Below are 17,609 nucleotides of genomic sequence, written 5' to 3' on the forward strand. Positions count from 1 at the left end.
CCAGTGTCCCAGACCTGGGGGCTTGCCATGCCAAGCTGCCGTGTTTCTGGCTGAATGAGGATACTGCCTCCCCTCCCTGGGCTTGCCCTTCTCTGACATACCCCTGTTAAGACCAGTGGACTAGGAGCCTCCATGGAAGAGAAAGAGGCCGTGTCCAAGAGGTGCCCAGCTTCCACTGTGGTAGGAGAAGGCCAGACTCTCCCACCAGTGGAGGATGTTTTCCCAGCATCCCAGGAGCTACAGGTCCTCTGTCAAAGACTGGTGTTGGGGCCGCAAGCAGAGACTTAAGATACCCAGCAAGAATTCTGAGGCCACGTTGGGTGTCCATTTGTCTCCCATTGGCTCCCTCTAGCTCCATCCCAGCCCGTGTGCAAGGAGAGAAGGTAGCTGGGCCCAGAGCGTGGTCCCCTGGCCCCCTCTGCTCCAGCCTGATGCTGGGAGCCCTCCAGGTCCTTCTCCAACCTCTGCCCAGGCCTCACATCTCTTTGCAAGGCAAAGCAGAGGAAGGGTTTGTCCTGTTGAGGGAGTCCCGAGGGCCCCCAGACACGGAGGGCTGGAGTGGGTGCTGGAGCCTGCCCTTGAGCAGGGCTGGGGCCCCAGGGATGAGGCTAGACCATCCACGGGGCCGCAGCATCTAAAGCACCCCCTTCAAACTGGAGAGGCATCTTCTCACTAGACAGCAGGGATATATCTTATCCTCCTCAAGGTTTCTTCTTTGTGCAGGGAGCAAGGCCCTTACCTGAAGAGATTCTGGTGTGCAGAAGGGAAGCAGCTTGCTAAATGCCCCCAGGAAGCTGGGATATGAGGAGCCCTGGAAGCCTGGGCCAGGCTCACCCTTGACGCTTGAGTTGGGCTGGGGAAAGGCTGGGCTCAGCACCACCTGGGTCACTGTGGAGCCCGAGGGTAGGGGCGCAGCACACAGGCCACTTTGCCGACCCTTCATGGGCCTCAGGCTGCACCAGGGAACTATGCACCCTGACCTAGAGCCGTGTCTTTCCAGCAAAACCCTGGGAGGGGAGTGTGGCGACTGGGAAAGCTGGCTCTGACACCAAACACCAACTTGGCAGCCCCACACAGCCCAGAAAGAGCTGGGCCTGCCTGGCCTGTTACACTGCCTGGCGGCTCCAGAATGACCTGTCCAGCCCACCCCCTCTGCCTCCCCACACCCTTTTCAACAACCCCCTTCCCCATCTTGGCTGAGTATCCATGAGGGCAGGCAGGAATGCAGTAACCTGCAATACTTGAGAGCATATTATGTGCTAGGTGTTTTATGTACACTTTTTCTATCCTGACCTTGTAAAATAGGCATTGCATTAATGCCTTAGCAGATGAGGAAACTGAGGTTCAGAGGAGTTACGTCACTTTCTGAAGGTTAGAGACAGTAAGTGGTAGAGCAGAGATGTAAATCCCACTCCACCAGGTGCCTCTGGAGTTAGCATGCTTCTTCATCAAAAGAAGGCAAGGTAGTGGCTAAATATCTGCCCAAATCTGACCCGCCTTCAGTGGGCTAACGCAGCCTCCTCCACGGAGGCCTCCTTGATTTCCTTTCTTTCTCTGTAATTCCAGCTCCAGGAACACGGACTTTCCACACAGTCTCCCTTTGTTATTTAACTTTGTATGTGTGTCTGTGACTTTCACCTTTCTCCCTAGAGCACGTGCCCCTGGGGCAGGGTGACACGTCCCAGTGCGCTTCCCTGAAACGCACCTCCAGTTTCCCCTTCACTCTCAGCACCAAGCGGTGCAGAGCCTTGGCGTCCCCAGGGCCCTGGGGTCCTAACCACTTTGGATGGGCCTTTCTGAGGGCCCAACACAGCTGCCAACAGATGGGCCCGGGGGAGGCCTTTCCTGCCTCCCTTCCCCACAGTCAGGGCTGGCACCTGTGGGCCAGTTACCTTGGACTGTCCTCAGGGCTGGAGGCAGGGGCTGCGGCAGAGGCGGTGGCAGCATGGGCAGCGGCTGTGGCCAGCGGTGGCGAGGCTGCGCTGGGAGAGGCAGCAGCAGGCGGCTGGGCAGAAGCGGGCAGCAGTGGTGTGGTGGCCTGGCTGGTGCACACTGGAGCATGCTCAATAGGGGTGCTGATGAGGCGGACCGAGAAAGACAACAGGTCAAGGGCGCCCCTCTGCTGGGGGGCGGTGGCTGCAGGAGAGGCAGGCTGGGCGGAAGGTACCAGCCTTACTGCCAACAGAGCAGGATCTTCCAGAAGTCCTGTCCCCAGGCTCAGGGAAAGAAAACCCCCACCCAGGACCCCAAGAGGGAAGGGCTCAGACCACAGGGAGGATCACAGTAACATCAAAAATATTTTCAAGCCTAGTGAGATTCCCCTGCCTCCCATTTTTGTGTACTTCCTAATTTGTCTTTCTCAACGTGTATTATAAAAACAGTGTGGTCAAAAAGTAGTCTAAATTATCAACCAAGGTTTCTCCCCCATCCTGTTTTCCTTTCTTTCACCCTTCCTCATTTAGTCAGAGGCATGCTTTGCCTTTGAGAAGGGATGATATAATGAAAAAAGCGGAGGTAAGATATTTTGTTGTCAAAGGCTTAAGCTCTGAAGTTGTGACAGCCTGGGCTTTAGGCTGCGAAGCACTCAGGGCACTGATGATACATTTGGAAGATGGGTGAAAGCTACCATGCCAGACAGATCAAGGTCATCTGGACCAGAAAAGGGGCAACGAGGCGTGAGGGATTCAAGAAAAGAGGCAGCTGTGCCCATTTTCTGGGCAAACCCTGGGGAAGTGGCAGGACCCCAGGGTCCCCTATGCCCAGGCCCATGGTGAAGGGGCAGGCAGGCCTGAGGCAGCCCAAAGACCTGTAGGCCATCCTGTGGCCTGGGGGTTGTAGACGGTTTCCCACACACCTGAGAGTGACACGGACGTGGCCCTGAGCGCCTGCACATCTGTAAGTCCCTGTACTTGGGAACATGAGAGGTGACTGCTCTGCCAGTGTGGACCAGTGTGACCAGACAGATGGAGATACCCCAGCAGATGCCAGCACAGGTAGACCATGATCAAGGACCAGGTGCCCAGACTCCCCACCCCACCCTCCTTGGCATTCTGCAAGCCCCTCTTCCCCAAAACCACCCCAGACAAGAGAAGCATCAGAGCCTGGGTCGATGAGATTAGATTTCAGCCACCTGTGAAATGAGGGAGGGAATAAAAATTAAATTATAGGAAAGCAAAGAAATGTACATGGGTTGTTGCAGCTTCTGGCTCAGTAGGTATGGGGTGGGGCTGAGAGTCTACATTTCTGACAAGCTCTCAGGTGATGGCGACAGGATACTGCAACTCCTATAGGTGGGAATGATTTTCCTTATGCTATGAAATTCAATTATTGACCTCCTACTATGTGCCAGGCCTATGTCTTTAATCCTCACAAAAACTCTCTGATGTGGGTATTATCAATTCTTTTTAATAGGTGAAGGAATGCAGACTGAGAGAATTGAATTGCTCGAGCTCCTAGAACTTATCGGTAGTGACAGCAGGCTCTGACTGAGGCATGTGGATTTGAAGCCTTACCTAGTACCTCAAGTGGTCCCTCATACAGGAACAAAGAACCTTCTTCCTGCAATCAGTCAAGTAGAATCTTTCCCCAACAAAAGGCTCTATTCTTATTTGAAATAATTAGAATAATCCTCTTCCCTCTCTGAGTGCTTACCATATGCCAGGCCTTGCACTAAACAGCTGTATAAGTGGCACCCCATTACTCCATTTGATCCTTTCAACCTCACTGGGCGATTGGTATCAAGATCCTCATTTTACAGATGAGGAACCTGAGGTCCAGAAAGATTCAGTCTCTGCTAAAACATCACATTGCTACCAACTGGCAGAGATAGGCGTGATCCCTAACCACTATACCACTTCTCAGACTTTAATGTGCAGGCGAATTGCCTGGGAATCTTGTTAAAATGCAGCTTCTGGCTCAGTAGGTATGGGGTGGGGCTGAGAGTCTACATTTCTGACAAGCTCTCAGGTGATGCTGGTCCGTGGACCACACTTTGAGTACCAAGGTACTACAAAGGTCTGTCCCAGGTAGGGATGCCAGGGGGCCATGAGCTATTTACCAAAGCATCACGACGTGATGTGCTCTCCTCCATCCAGTGAAGTGTATGGTAGAGAAAGGCATGAAACAGCATGAGAGGGTCAGGGAAGAAGAGGGCTGGAGAAGAGGCAAGGTTGAGTTGACTGCCTCAGGGGAGGGCGCACCATTCTTCTCTGTGACTGCATAGGAAGCATCCAGGGTGGACAAGGGCAGTGGCCATGCCCTGTCCAGCCCTTTCCCAGCTTAGTGGTTCAGAAAGGAAGCCTTGGACAACCCAGCTCTTAGGCCTGTGGTGGTACCCAGCCCTGGCCCTTCCATGAGGCCACTTCCTCACCCTTCATGAAAGAACCTGGCTTCTGGAAGCCATGCCTGTGAAGCGGCCGCCTCAGAGAAACAGCTGCAGGTTCTGATACCATACTGAACTGGCTGCTCAGACCCCCATGGCATGGACACGTATGGCCTGGGAAGGCTCCGCCTGACAGAGGACAACCCTCTTCTTTATCTGTTTCTCCCTGACCCTGCCACATGCTTCCAGTGGGCTTCTGGGAATTGAGGACAGCAGTGATGAAAATACCCAGGCTGGGGAAAGTATTCTGCAGGGCAAATAGGAAATTGGCCTTGCCTGTCCCCTGTGCTCCAATCCCCTGTCAGACCAGCTTACCTGCGGCTCTCCCCAGGCATAGCTCCACGTGAACCCTGGATTCTGTGGGGTGAAGTTGGAGCTGGATGTGACCCTAGGAAAACTCATCATCTACCACAGGGCAGGACCAAGGACATGCACGTGAGCCTGCTGCTCGGGGTTCCGGCTGAGGGGCATCCTATCTAGGGCCGCTGTCTGCAGACACCAAGCAACCAGGGCCTAGTGGAGGTAGGCGTGGCACTGAAGAGCATCCTGAAGGATCTTGGGTTCTTGTCCAGGTCAGCTCCTGCCTGAAGTTCCCTGAGCCCCCAGAAACCCCAAGGAGTGGGGCGTGGGTCTCAGAAAGCAAGCACTGCAGAGAACTTACTAGACGCTGGCTTCAGTCCTAAAGACATTACCCGTTAGATCACCCCAGCCTGGTCTAGGACTCTATAGCTGCCTCCTGCCTTGGTCATAATTCACCTTAAACATCAAAGCAAAAACCAAACCAACCCAACTATATTAACGGCTGGTGGCTGCATGGGGAGGGTGTGGCCAAAGGAGAGACACAGTCTGGCTCCAGTCCCCTTTTCAGCCCGTCTCTCTACCCAGCTGGCATCAGGGTGCAGTGTGCTAACCCTGTGCCCTGCTCTGTTGTGGTAGCCTTTGGTTGATGCTCTTATTGATGACAGTGGTACTATGTATGCAAAGGATAGGGATGGTGTTGATGGTGGTGGTGCTGGGCCTGGGGGTTTGTAGTCATTGGGCTCAGGCTGGAAATGTTGACGATGGTGGAGGTGCTGTGACTGATGGTTCTGGGTGCTGTTTGCCATAACTGGGGTGATGATGGAGAATGGAATATGAACATCTCTGTTGATTGGATGATGATAGAATGCCAGTCAAGTGGTTGGTGTTGAAATTGTTCATGCTGCCACCCGCCTATCTAGCATTCCACCTTGCAGCCTGATGACTATTGCTCAGGGCAGCCCTGACCATGTCACTTTGCAGCAGGGCTGTTGCACTGCATGACTCCAGGGGCCACACTGACACTGTAGTCTAGGTGATGACACCCCTCAAGAACTGTGCGGTCCACAATGATCCCCACAGGCTGTAGTGTGACTGGTGCCCTGCAGCTTTCACTAGTTCCACATTGTGTCGGAATACAGTCAAAATCCAGAGCCTGGCATTTCAGCTCCAGACCACTACTAACCATAACATCCTCTGCACGCCCTCCATTCCAGCCAAAATGATTAAGTCAGGGTTCTGGGACACTGACCCAGCACCTCTGCTCTGTCTGCTTAGAGTACCTGTGCAGCCTTCCATAACTGCACATGCCCCACACCTAACTGTTCCCGAAGATCAAACACACAGACCCCTTCTTCCAGGAAGCCTTCCCTGATCCTCCAGTCGGAGGAGCGCTCCCTGTCTCTGGACCTCACATGATCAGCCTTGCATTATGGTCAGCCACAATCACATCAGCTCTTTCTGATTCCTTCTGCACCTACAGCAGCTAGGCACAGTGCCTTGACTAATGCCCATGGACACGGAATGCTGAATGAGGACATCTCTCCCATTTACTCCAGAGGGCTTTACACAGACCCCTGGCCTGGGGCCACCCAAGGTGCTGCAGGCAGCAGCCTGGGGTCACTGGGGAGGCACCAGGCAGACTGGAAAGCAAACAAGAGCCTTCCAGGGCTTCAATCAGGTGGATCCAAGAGGGCTCCGACAGGCCGAGGGGATGGGGACAGGGGATGGGGAGGCCACCAGCTCTGATGGATTGGCTCAGGTCCTCTGCCAGCCTTAGGACACCCACTACCTGGGGCCTCTCTCTGTCTGGCAGCCCCTAACCCCCAACCTACCCTTGGCCTTGGAAGTCCTCAATGAAAGGTCAGCTAAATATAAGTGTGCTCCAGGATGCCTAGATACAGGCAGAAGCACACACCCCCACCTCCCCAGTTGATCCCCTAGCCAGCCTGCCTCGCCTGGTCTTCGCCTTGGCCCTGCAGTCAAACTGTTAGAGGCAGGAAGAGACGGGAGGCCAAGGTGGAACAGGTTGGTGGGGGGCTTAGGGGAGCATCTCAAGGTGGTAGGCAGGACAGAACAGTCTCCCTGGCCAGCTCTTCTAGACGGGATTGCCAAGGTCCCCAGGGTGAGAAAGAGAGTCTGTGCCCAGGCAGTGGGGGTGGGCACGAGGCTCTGGCCCAGTCCAGCCCCAGGGGTGGTGAGGGAGCCCTGAGGGGTGGGCCTCAGCACCTGTCATTATTTGCCAAGTGCCGACAATCTCATGTTCTCAGCTTGTGGTTCCCCCAGTCAGGGGTGAGGCTGATGGGTAGACAGGTGGGTGGGGAGGACATGAGCCTGCCAGCCCGGCCCTTCCCAAATGCTCAGGACCAGGACAAGGCCATAGGTGTGTGGAGGCCAGGAGCAAGGGCCTTCCTCTCCTTCCTGCCACCTGAGCAAGACTCCACCAGGCATACCTTCCAGCTCCTCTCCCCTGAGCCGGGGCCCAGCCCACGGGGGACCCCCAGCATTTCCCCTGTGAGCCGCTCCTTAGTTCAGGTGTGTCTCCCTCCTGGACCAGGGCTGAGCATGAACAGTGCCTTCCTGGGACAGGGGCTTGTGGCACGCTTTCTGATGGGGAGGGAGGGATGGCTCGGCCTGCTGGCTGTGGCTGGGTATGGGAGGAGAGGTGGGGGCATTCAGACCCCGTTCCTCTGTCCATGCACACGCTATCCCGAAGGAGGCTAAGGCTGCCCACCAGCCCGCAGAACAGATTCTCACCTGCCGTCCTCTCTGCCTGCGCCCTGCAGCCCTGGGCAGGGCCCTAGGGGCAGGAAAACAGTGGTGGGCAGAGCTCACCAGGTCCCAGCCCCGGCGGGCACTGCCCCTGCACCTCTTCTGTAGGTACTTATCCTCTCCCCGTCTCAGACCTGCCCCCTTTGGTGGCATGCACACAGGCACAGCAGGACTGGGGCTGGTTTGGTTCATTTCAAATCCTCTTTATTTCAGAATGAGCGTGCTTATATGTACAGGAGAGAGAACTAGAGAGCCAGCACACACAGCACAGAGAGGGGAACACTTGCTCCAATCTCACCACGGCCAGGAAGGGCCTCTGCCTCATCCACCCTGGGGCCTCCTCCTCCTTTACAGGGAGCCCTGTCCTGGGCTGCCTGGGCTCCAGAGGGCACGAGGGAGTGAGGGGGGCCGGGGAATTGGCCTCTTCTCAGGACCCTGATCTATGGGCAGCTTGTTCCAGGATGGCACTAGGCCAGGCTGCCTCTCCCAGGAGCTGAGGTTGGTGGGAAATGGACCAGTGACACATTCTGTTTCCCTTGGTTCTGGGGTGTTCTGCCAGCAAACCCCATCCCATTCTCTCTGATCTACAGGAAGGTCCTGTACAGGGGAGCAGAGGCTTGGGCTATCTGGGGGGGCCGTGAGGGTTGCACTGAAGGGTGGGGGTAGAGTGGATGCAGTGCTGCGTGGGGCTGGGCCTCGGCCATCAGCTCTAGGGTGGGCAGAGAGCACAACTGCTGCAGGTGACTAGCGAAGGTGCCCCCCAGCACAGCTATACATTCTCAAGCATCACCGTGTGGCTCACATGCCAGATCTGTGTAGGGGGAAGGAGGGAGGGGGTCCAGCCTGAGAGGGGTGAGGGGGCTCCAGACAGCTTTTTAGCTTTTAACATTAAGGATTTGGGCCGAAAGGCCATGGTGCCAGTTGCGCAATTTGGCAAAACGTGGGCTGTTACGTTCCGTTTCAAACCTTTCCCTGTGGCACAGAGAGAGAAACAGAGAGACAGAGACAGAAAGAGAGAAAGGAAGAAAGAAAGGGGTTAGGGGGTGTGTCTGCCATCACCCTGTCTGAGAGCTGGGGCAGAGGGCATGGGAGGGAGGAAGGGATTCAGCTTGGAGAGGCTTTGCCACCCAGGGGGTACTTTTCAGGGGGTCAGGCAGAGTCGCAAGGACCAGGATGGAGGGACTGATGTTCCCGACTTGAGTGAGCCATGGAGAAGGGGCCTGGCTAAAGAGCCTGAGGGCAGGCTGGGCAAATGGGGGGGGTCTCTGGGTTCTCCCTGGCCCACGTGGTTAGGGCTGGGCAGGGCTGCTTTGGCTGTCTCTCAGGACTGAACCCCATAGGCAGGTGAGCCTTGCATGGTCTCTGTCCCCTAGCTGGGCATCAAGAAGGAAGAACGCCTGTCCCCGTGATGAGGCTTGGTGAGCAGACCTGCCATCTCCCTGTGCTGCCCGTCTCTCCCAACCCTTTTCTGTCCCCAGAGAGAAGCCTTCAAACACCACTGACTGCCCCGCCCACCTAGGCCTGAGCATAGCCAGGCACACACGTGCAAACGCATACTCACATATGTGCCGCTGGCACACATACTGAGGGCCAGGACTTCCCGCCAACAGGGCCTCTGGGTCTCAGCCCACAGCCTGCTCAGCCAAGGGCATAGGACAAAGCCGGTAAGGAACGGTCAGAAATGTAGAAATGGAGGAGAGAGTGTGCCTGGGAAAGTCCAGGGCCGAAGATGCCAGAATCCTAGATCCTCCAGGCCAGAGGGGCCTCTAACATCCTCCAGAACAGAGGTGCAAATTGGTGGCCCAGGGGCCACATGTAGCCACAAACGCAGTGTGTTTAACCTGGACAGTGTTGAAAACTCATTTTAAAAATTAATTGCGGGCTTCCCTGGTGGCGCAGTGGTTGAGAGTCTGCCTGCCGGTGCAGGGGACACGGGTTCGAGCCCTGGTCTGGGAAGATCCCACATGCCGCGGAGCAACTAGGCCCGTGAGCCACAATTACTGAGCCTGCGCGTCTGGAGCCTGTGCTCCGCAACAAGAGAGGCCGCGATAGTGAGAGGCCCGCACACCGCGATGAAGAGTGGCCCCCACTTGCCGCAACTAGAGAAAGCCCTTGCACAGAAACGAAGACCCAACACAGCCATAAATAAATAAATAAATAAATAAAAAATTTTAAAAAATTAATTGCTATATCCAGATGATGGAATACTACTCGGCACTAAAAAGACATGAATGAACCATTGGTACACTCCAAAACTTGGATGAACCCCCAGAGAATTAGGCGGACTGAAAAAGCCCATCCCATAAAGTCCCAGGCTGTAGGATTCCATTTGCATAACATCCTTGAAATGACAAAATTATAGAAACAGAGAACGGATAACAGGTTAGTGGTTGCTGTGGGTTAAGGACAGGGCGTGCGCAGTAGGGAGGTGGGTGTGGTATGAAAGGGCAACATGGGGGGATCCCGGGGTGATGGAAGTATTCTGCATTCGACTGTATCAGTGTCAACACCCTGGTAGGGGTATATTGTACTATCGTTTTGCAAGACGCTACCATTGGGGGTAAAGGCTACATAGGATCTCTCTGTATTATTTCTTATAGCTACATGCCAATCTGCAATTGTCTCAAGATGAACAGTTTAACAAACGAATTGCCAGCATATAAAAATCAGGAAGATCGGCTTTAGGTCTTTAAAAGTCAGAGGATGGGGCAATGCTGGTCTTACATTTCTGTATGGTAACAGTCCTGTGTCCCCACATGTACACCTGGCCACCTTCCCACATCTGTATTACCTGACAGACTCTCCCCTACACCTTAAGTCCTGCATATGGGTCTCTGAGTAAGATTCTGTTTGACAAGAGGGGCCCCCTGCTAACATATTTGAAAACCACTGGTCCAAACTTTCCTAATGCCAAGAAGAAGCCAAGGCCCAAACACATCACATGAATAGCCTAAAGCCACACGGAAACTCAGAGGCAGAACCACGATCTAAGTGCCAGGCATCCCCTGCTACTGCCTCTCCTAGGGTGGGGAGAAGGGGCAATGACGGCAGAAGCCCAGGCCCTGCGGCGGAGCCCACATACCCCTGCAGACAGCACCACAGGCGGCAACAATGGACCAGCCCATAGAGACCACCCAGGACACAGACGCAGCCAGTTTGCCCAGCCAGGCCCAAGCCTTTGTCATCAGTGCTCAGTGACAGGGTCAGGAACAGTCCTGGAGAATCGGCGAGGGTAGTGAGTCTGCTCTGCTTGGAGCTGTTGGGAAATTCACAGCTAGCCAAAGAGAGGAGCAAGAAGAGGGAGGAAGAGAAGAGACGGGAAGAGATTGGAGAGTGGGTGAAAGAGAAAGGGAGGGAGGTCCCAGGACACAAACGAGGGCTGCTCAGGTGACACCCAGGGGTGTCCTGGTCTCTCCAGTTGTGAATTTTGAACTTGCTAGGCTGGCAGAACACCAAAGACTAAAAATCCACGAAACTCTCACTACCAGCCCTGAGCTGCGCCAGCACCAGGAGAGTCTGCCTGTGAGCCGGGACAGAGCTGAGCGTGCACAGGGAAGAAGGAGGACACTGACATGCCCAGGGAGGCTGCAGGGGGAGGAGGGGGAAACCAGTGAGTCCTGGTGCTCTGTTGGAAGTGGGGGTGGGGTGGAGAGGAAACAGAACCTTGGACGGTGGCACGTTGGAGAAGGGACTTCGGAGGGTTTTTACATTGTTTGTGGATGCACTGTTGTACAACGCAACCCTCACCTTCAACTCCTCTGGGAACTGGTCACTAAAATCAACATTTTCCTTAATGCTTGGGGACCAGGAAGAGATGCGGAGTTCTTTACTGAGGTGAGCATTACGTAAACACAGAGACTGAACGTGTAGACGGCGGCACCACAAGGTGGGGGCCAGGAGATGCCTGAGTTACACACCGGGGCCCTCCAGGATGGTTATGCCCAAGCAGTGGGATCCAGACGCCTTGCAGATTCAAGCCCTGCCTAGGATGAAGCTAGGCTTGCCTGTATTCCCACCCTTGTCAGGGCTGCCCAACGTGGACCCAACCTTCTAAGCCATCTGGGCCCTGAACGCCTTTCGGAAGTCAGACAGAAGCCGTGGTCACCTCTCTGAGATTAGAGGCTCAGCTTTGGATGGGGCTCTGCTACTTCAGATGAAGGCTGGGAGCCACCTGTACCCATGTTGAACCTGGCAGTAGGCTGGTGTTTAAGCCTACCTGGACAGTTTGCTAAGGTGCTGGGTCTTTCCTGGGAGGTGAGCCAAGTCTGCAGCTGATGCCTGGGCTGTTCAGGGCCTCCCCTGCCTCCCTTGTAAAGATAGAGTCGCTGGAGATTAGGCCAGCAGGTGGGCACTAGAGCCTCGGAGGGAAGCTACTTGCCACCAGATACAGAGACAGCGTCACAGTGCCAGCAGCCAGGGCCTGAGAGGAGAGGAGGGCAGCGCAGGGCAGGGCTCTGAGCTGCTCTGGGACTCTGCGGGGGCAGGCCTCGGAGGTGGAGCAGTGACAGGTGAGGGGCAAGTTTGCAGGGTCCTCTAACATGCAGATTACTACTGCCCTCGAGGCCACCAGTGTCCTTCCTGGTACAGAACACCTGGCATCCCTGCCAGCTTTCCCAGCACACAGCAACAGGAAGGAAGAAGCGCCCCAGCAGACGTACAAGCCTGTATAGGCTGCCACAGTGCCCAGGTTGCTGGGCCCTGCGTTTGGCAAACAGGCCGTGCCGGAGTGAGCTACCTGGAAGCGGGGTGCAGTGAAGCCTCTCTGGGGAGGTGCAGCCTTCGTGAGAGACCCTCAGATTCCCCACTGCGAGTCAGGCTAAACTGGGAGGGGGAAGGGCAGAGGCCATGTCTGCCCTCAGCCAACAAGATGGATCTGGGGGTGCAGATTCCAACTTGGGACGGGGGACGGATACCAGTGGGGCTCCCCAGGGAGCAAGATCCCTAACCAGCCTGGACCCAGGGCGGGGGTAAGTGTGTTCCCTTCTGCTCAGATGGCCACTCGGATGAGTCTGTGACCCCACGCGTGACCAGTGGCCAGTTGCTACTTCGGGCATTAATCACAAACAGAACTGAACCACTGTACCCATTGGACCCCCCACCTCTCACCTCTGGGCCACAGGCTGCTTGGGATTCAGGGAAATAAAAACACCTACCTTCCTCCTGTGGCCATGGACAGAATGGGCATTTTAGGGGAGGCCATGAAGACAACCTTCCAGAAATTAAAGTCAGAAAAAAGGAGAAGGGCAGCAGGCTTAGGCCCCTCCAGTCCTGGGCAGAAGGCTTGCTGGTTGCCTCAGAGCCTACACTGCAGGGCCAGAGACCCCAGAGGGAGAGGCTGACAGTGGCACAGGGCCTTGGGGGGGGGGATGCTTTCTCAGGATGGGGGCCTGAACAGAGGGAGGGAGCAGGCTAGAGTTTCTTCTTGGCCCCCCCTTTCCAGCTTTCCCTCCAGCAAAACCCTGCAGGGGCTGGGGGAGAGACTCCAAGACCTGCAGCAGCGTTCTCAAGACCCCCTGCCTTCTGCTGGGATCTGAATGGAGCTAGTGGGCAGTTAGGCCCCAGGGGGAAAGGGCCTACAGGACCAGGCCGAACAAGCCCCAAGAGATGCTTCTGAAAGGAGGGAAGGGGAAGGCCAACGCCAAGGCCTGAAGACCACCCTTGATACTGCCTTTTGTGTTCTCACTCAATAACTTCACAGAGCCTGCAAATATTCCAGGGAAAATATGAAAGACAACGGTTCCCTGTAATCTACCTCCACCAGTACCCTTCCACCTTCTAAACAGTGTCTGGTTACTGAGATGCGAACTTAGAGTGACTGGCGGGAGAAACATAAAGTAACCAGAAGGACTGAGACGGGGTGACGGCGGCTGGAAAAAAAGTGCAGGCCCCTGCTGGCTTCCTGATGGAAGGGACCTGCAGGTTTTTAAGCGGTTTGCTATGGGGTATGTGCTGTAAAGCCCCTCCATCAAATCTTCAGTAAAGACCACATTGCCCACTGGAGCATCTCTGTGAGTGGCTCCGAAGAGGAGGTGAGACAAACACAGAAATGGCGCAGGAGCAGAGGAGCACAGGATGGGGAGAGCTGACAGCTTAGTCACGCTTCAAATAGCTCCATACTACCCTTTGCACTAAATCACCATCTCATTTCAGGCTTTTTACAGACACACTGCAGGCACCGACAGGTTAAGAACCACCACTGGAACCGCATGCCACTGTTAGCAGGCCAGGGAGGACCACACTTCAGGATTGGATGCCCCAGCCAAAGAGTGGGAGCAACTTCAGTTGGCAGAAATAGAGGTTCGAAAAGAAAATCCACATCAACTCAAGCTGATCCCAGAGTCCCACTCTCCACACAGTCCTGTGGCCACTACACACTGGTTAGCAAGAACAGAAAGCTTGGCCCAGGGTGGAAAGGCACCTCTGGGCCCCAGCCCCTCACACGGAGGCCACCACAGGATGTGCTGGCCCAAGGCAGACTCTCCCAGGAAGGACATGCAGATGACATATTTGCTTCCAGAAGTGTAAGCACAATCACACTGGGCCTCATGCCTCCCCATGGAAGGCCCTAGTGGGTTCCAATGGGTTCCAGGGCAGTGTGCCCCCCTCATGCACAGGGCCATGAGCACCTGACAGGCCAAAGGTGTCAGGCCAGTGGCTGGGGCCTTAGGCCTGCCACCATCGGGGAGACCATACTCAGAGACACCTAGCCCTGCACAAGCCACTCCTCATACCCAGGGCTTTGCTTCCTTGCAGCAGCTGTGGTGCTTTGAGCAATTTGTGGAACTGATACCTCAACATGGGTCTGGACAGGTGAGTCCAAGGGTCCGTCGCCCCCGCCCAGCACGGCCCTCCACATGCCTGCTTCCCAGTGCCTACCCTTCAGACTCACAGGGGACAGGCCCTGATATGAGTGGGCAGGCCAGGCAGCTGGCCCGGTGCCTCACAGGGAGAGATGCCCTCATTCTCAACAGCCCAGCAAAGGCCAAAGCAGCCCTGCCCGCTGCCCAGGGACAGAGCCGGGAGAGCCCAGAGTCCTCGTTCATGCAGCCCGGGCCCAGGGGATAGAGACTCAGCTCTAGGCACCCACCTCACTGACCCGGGATGCACGCCCCAAGCCAGCATCTGCCGGAGCCCTTCAGGGGTTGGGAATTTCCAAATGCATTAACTTGAGACGTTCCTTCCATGAGTCGTTTGACCTAGGGGCTGCCCTGGGAGGGATGGGATTAGAACGGGCAAGGCCACAGAGCCTGAGTCCAGGCACTTACCTTGACCTTCGCAAAGCTTCTTCATCAGGGTCTTGCACTGTGGGTAGAAGTTGCAGGTCAGGAGGAATCACAGGGAACATCAGGAAGAAAAGCTACTAGAGCTCGGTGGGCAGGGAGTCCCCACCCATGATGGGACAGTTATTGCTCCCTACCTGTGACCTCTGGAAAGAAAAGGCTGTGTGCTGGCCACAGGGCAGGGGGAGAAAGGGGGCATGAGAGGAAGAGGCGCAGGTGGGAGGGAGTAGCCAGAGGTGTGGCCTGCAAAGTCCTCTCATCCCAATCCGGGAAAGCACCACAGCCAGACCGCTGCCCACCGGTGGAGTCCGGGAGCAGAGCAGCAGGCTGATGTCACTGTGCCTGCCCCAGGGGACCAGAAGGGGCACAGCAGGCTGCTAACTATCTATCGAGGCCAGCTCATCTTCAAGGGTTGGGGGCTCGACTCCCTGGCTTCCGTGGGATTGTGGAGTAGGGCCCAGGACCCTCACTGGCCCTTCATCGTTGCCCCTTCCTGCCACCCCACAGCCCTCCCTTACTATATTCTGTCCCCGTCATCTGGGCCAGGATGCGGAAGGAGCGAGACTGCAGGCTGGAGGAGCGGCGGGCCCAGTCGTCAGCCTCGTCTTCTGGCTTGTTCTGGTTCTTAATCACAGCCTGATACACGGGAGAGGTGCTGTCTACGGTGAGGTCTTTGACAGGAAGGCTCCTGCAATGCAGAGAGAGGCCATGGGCAAGGGCAGGTCTGGAACCCTGCCCCCGACCTCTGTGCCTCCCCCTGGCGCACCCCCCATGCATGTGGGTAACCCCTACTTGTCTGGATCCACCATGCCCTTCTGAGAGCCTGCAACAAGGGCTTGACCTGGGTCCTCAGTGCTCAGGGTGGTCACAGCGAGACAGTGAATTCCGCTCACGGAGGGTCAGGAGGCTCAGACCCTCCTGCCAGTACCCACCCCCCCACCCCCAGGCTAACTCCTGACACAGGCCTGAAGACACACCCCCCCCGCCCCCCAAGGAGCTGTATCTCCTTTAAGGAAAGAAGAGGCAGAAGAGGTCTTCTGGAAGTAATTTCAACCTCCCTGAGCAGGTCCTGACTTTGGGGCTGGGTGAGGACAGGCCATTTGGGGGACTCAAAGGCTTCCTCACGGTCAGTCCCTTGGCCTCCTCAAAGCTTGGGATCCAAACAGGGAGCCACCAATGTCGTGACCGCCCTGGGGGAGGACTGTGGGCTCCCACTCTGCAAAGACAGGGAAGCTCGGCGAGGAGGTGGTTGGAGGAACAAGGCAATCAGGCCCCTAAAGCCTGGCATCACCCATGGATAGCAGCACAGTTTCTCGCCCGAGGGAACTGGGCGTAGAGCTGCAGGGAGGGTCACTAGTCCTCTGCCCCAGGGCAGCACAGCTTTTTGAGGGGGACCTGGTGACCTTCCCTTAGACTCCTAAGGTCTGGCACACGGTAGCTGCTCAAAACGTAGTTGAATGAACAAATCCTAGATCAGAATCAGAAGGGACCCCAGAGCCCCTTGAGTCCAGGGTCTCTCAGCCCAGATCAGACTGCAGGGCAAGATACATTAAAAGCTTTATGGATGACCACTTATTCCAACCAGAGAGGGCTGGGTAATCTAGGCTGCCCAGCCCGCCCTCTCAGGAGTCAGGGTGGGCTCAGGAGAAGCTCACAGCAATAAGAGCCTGTCTCCCCAGCCTGCGGACCGGTGGCCCAGCCATCTCCTCTTACACATGCCAAAACTGAGGTCCAGAGAGGCTAGCCGACTAGCTCCAGGTTACGTCATGTAGGGGACCCACTGAGTCAGAACCCAGGCTCCCCAGCTCCCAGCTCAGCGCCCTTTCCATCAGACCTTCTGCAGTGACAGGGCTCAGGAAGGCCACTTCTGCCCACTGGGGACTTGCACACCCCAGATGCTCCACATCTGGAGACATGGCCCAGCGCAGACGCTCCCCCTGTCCAGCTTCGCCCTGCCTGCTGCTATGACTGCCTCTACCTGCCCTTGCTCCCCTGAGGGCTGGCTAGCTGGAGAGGGGACCTCCCCAGTGCTCCTGTCTTCTACCCTCTCTGCAAGAAGCTGGATGGAAGAATTGGCCTAGTCTCCCAGGATTGGTCCCCTAAGTCAGCTCAGGGTGGGCTATGAGAGCAGAGGTGGAGAAAGGTGATGGAAGGTGACTGACCAAGGTTGGGTGGAGCCACCCCTACTTTTCTGAAGGCTTTGCCCTGGCCTGGAAAGCTACAGGTCTGTCAGCCTGTGGTTGGGATCAGATAGGGAAGACCAGGGAGTGGAGGAGAAGCTGGGATCTCGCTGGAGAGGTCATTTCTGGCATAGGGAGGAGTCTCAAGGGGTCCTGAAACAGATGGAAGGCACTGGCTGCCATTTCCCTGGAACATGCCCTTGAGGTGCTCCCTGTTCCTTCCACAGCTCCAAGGGCTCAAGAAAGTGAACCCCAGGAGTGAGTCCCTTGGGAGTCACACTGTCGGCTTCCCTTCCCACAATGCTGTGCAAAGACCAGGGACTTGCGGTGCTGCCGCAACAGACACTGGGAACCAGACGAAGGAACTGCTGTGCCTTTTGAGAATCTGGGGCTCAGGAAGAATATATACAGAGAGGGGATAGAACAGGCCCTCCAGTTCTGGGACCCTGTGTCCGAGGCCACTCTCTGGAGCCACTCCAGCATGAACTTCTTGCCAACAAAAACACTCCATGGTCCCCGCAACATCAAGGTCACCGGTGGGCATTCACTCCACTGTACACTGCCCCCAAGTCTGACTCATCTTTCGCCTCTTATGGGTGGTCCTGGCAGGTGCTGGCTCCTCCAGATCCATCTTCCGTGAGGATTCTGGGGAATGGCCTCCAAGAGACCCCCTTATCATCCTCTCCCCGAATAATGGCC

The 17,609-nt window shown here is 56.1% G+C and overlaps 1 protein-coding gene across 5 annotated transcripts in view; it reads right to left on the reverse strand.

The window, feature by feature from the left end:
* LDB3 (LIM domain binding 3) overlaps positions 1-17,609 on the reverse strand; it is a 59,202-nt gene that overhangs the window by 21,831 nt on the left and 19,762 nt on the right. For 2 of the 5 annotated variants that reach the window (XM_059899950.1, XM_059899951.1), the window contains 3 exons: positions 15,249-15,418; positions 14,716-14,752; positions 1,893-2,075 (listed from right to left, as the gene is read on the reverse strand). In XM_059899950.1, coding sequence (XP_059755933.1) covers positions 1,893-2,075; positions 14,716-14,752; positions 15,249-15,418 — 390 coding nt within the window. Of the gene's footprint in view, positions 1-1,892; positions 2,076-7,632; positions 8,423-14,715; positions 14,753-15,248; positions 15,419-17,609 lie in introns of those variants that run through there. The other 3 variants (XM_059899952.1, XM_059899953.1, XM_059899954.1) reach the window with 2 other exon arrangements.

The sequence above is a fragment of the Balaenoptera ricei genome, chromosome 16 (genome assembly GCF_028023285.1).
Source record: "Balaenoptera ricei isolate mBalRic1 chromosome 16, mBalRic1.hap2, whole genome shotgun sequence".
Taxonomy (NCBI): Eukaryota; Metazoa; Chordata; class Mammalia; order Artiodactyla; family Balaenopteridae; genus Balaenoptera; species Balaenoptera ricei.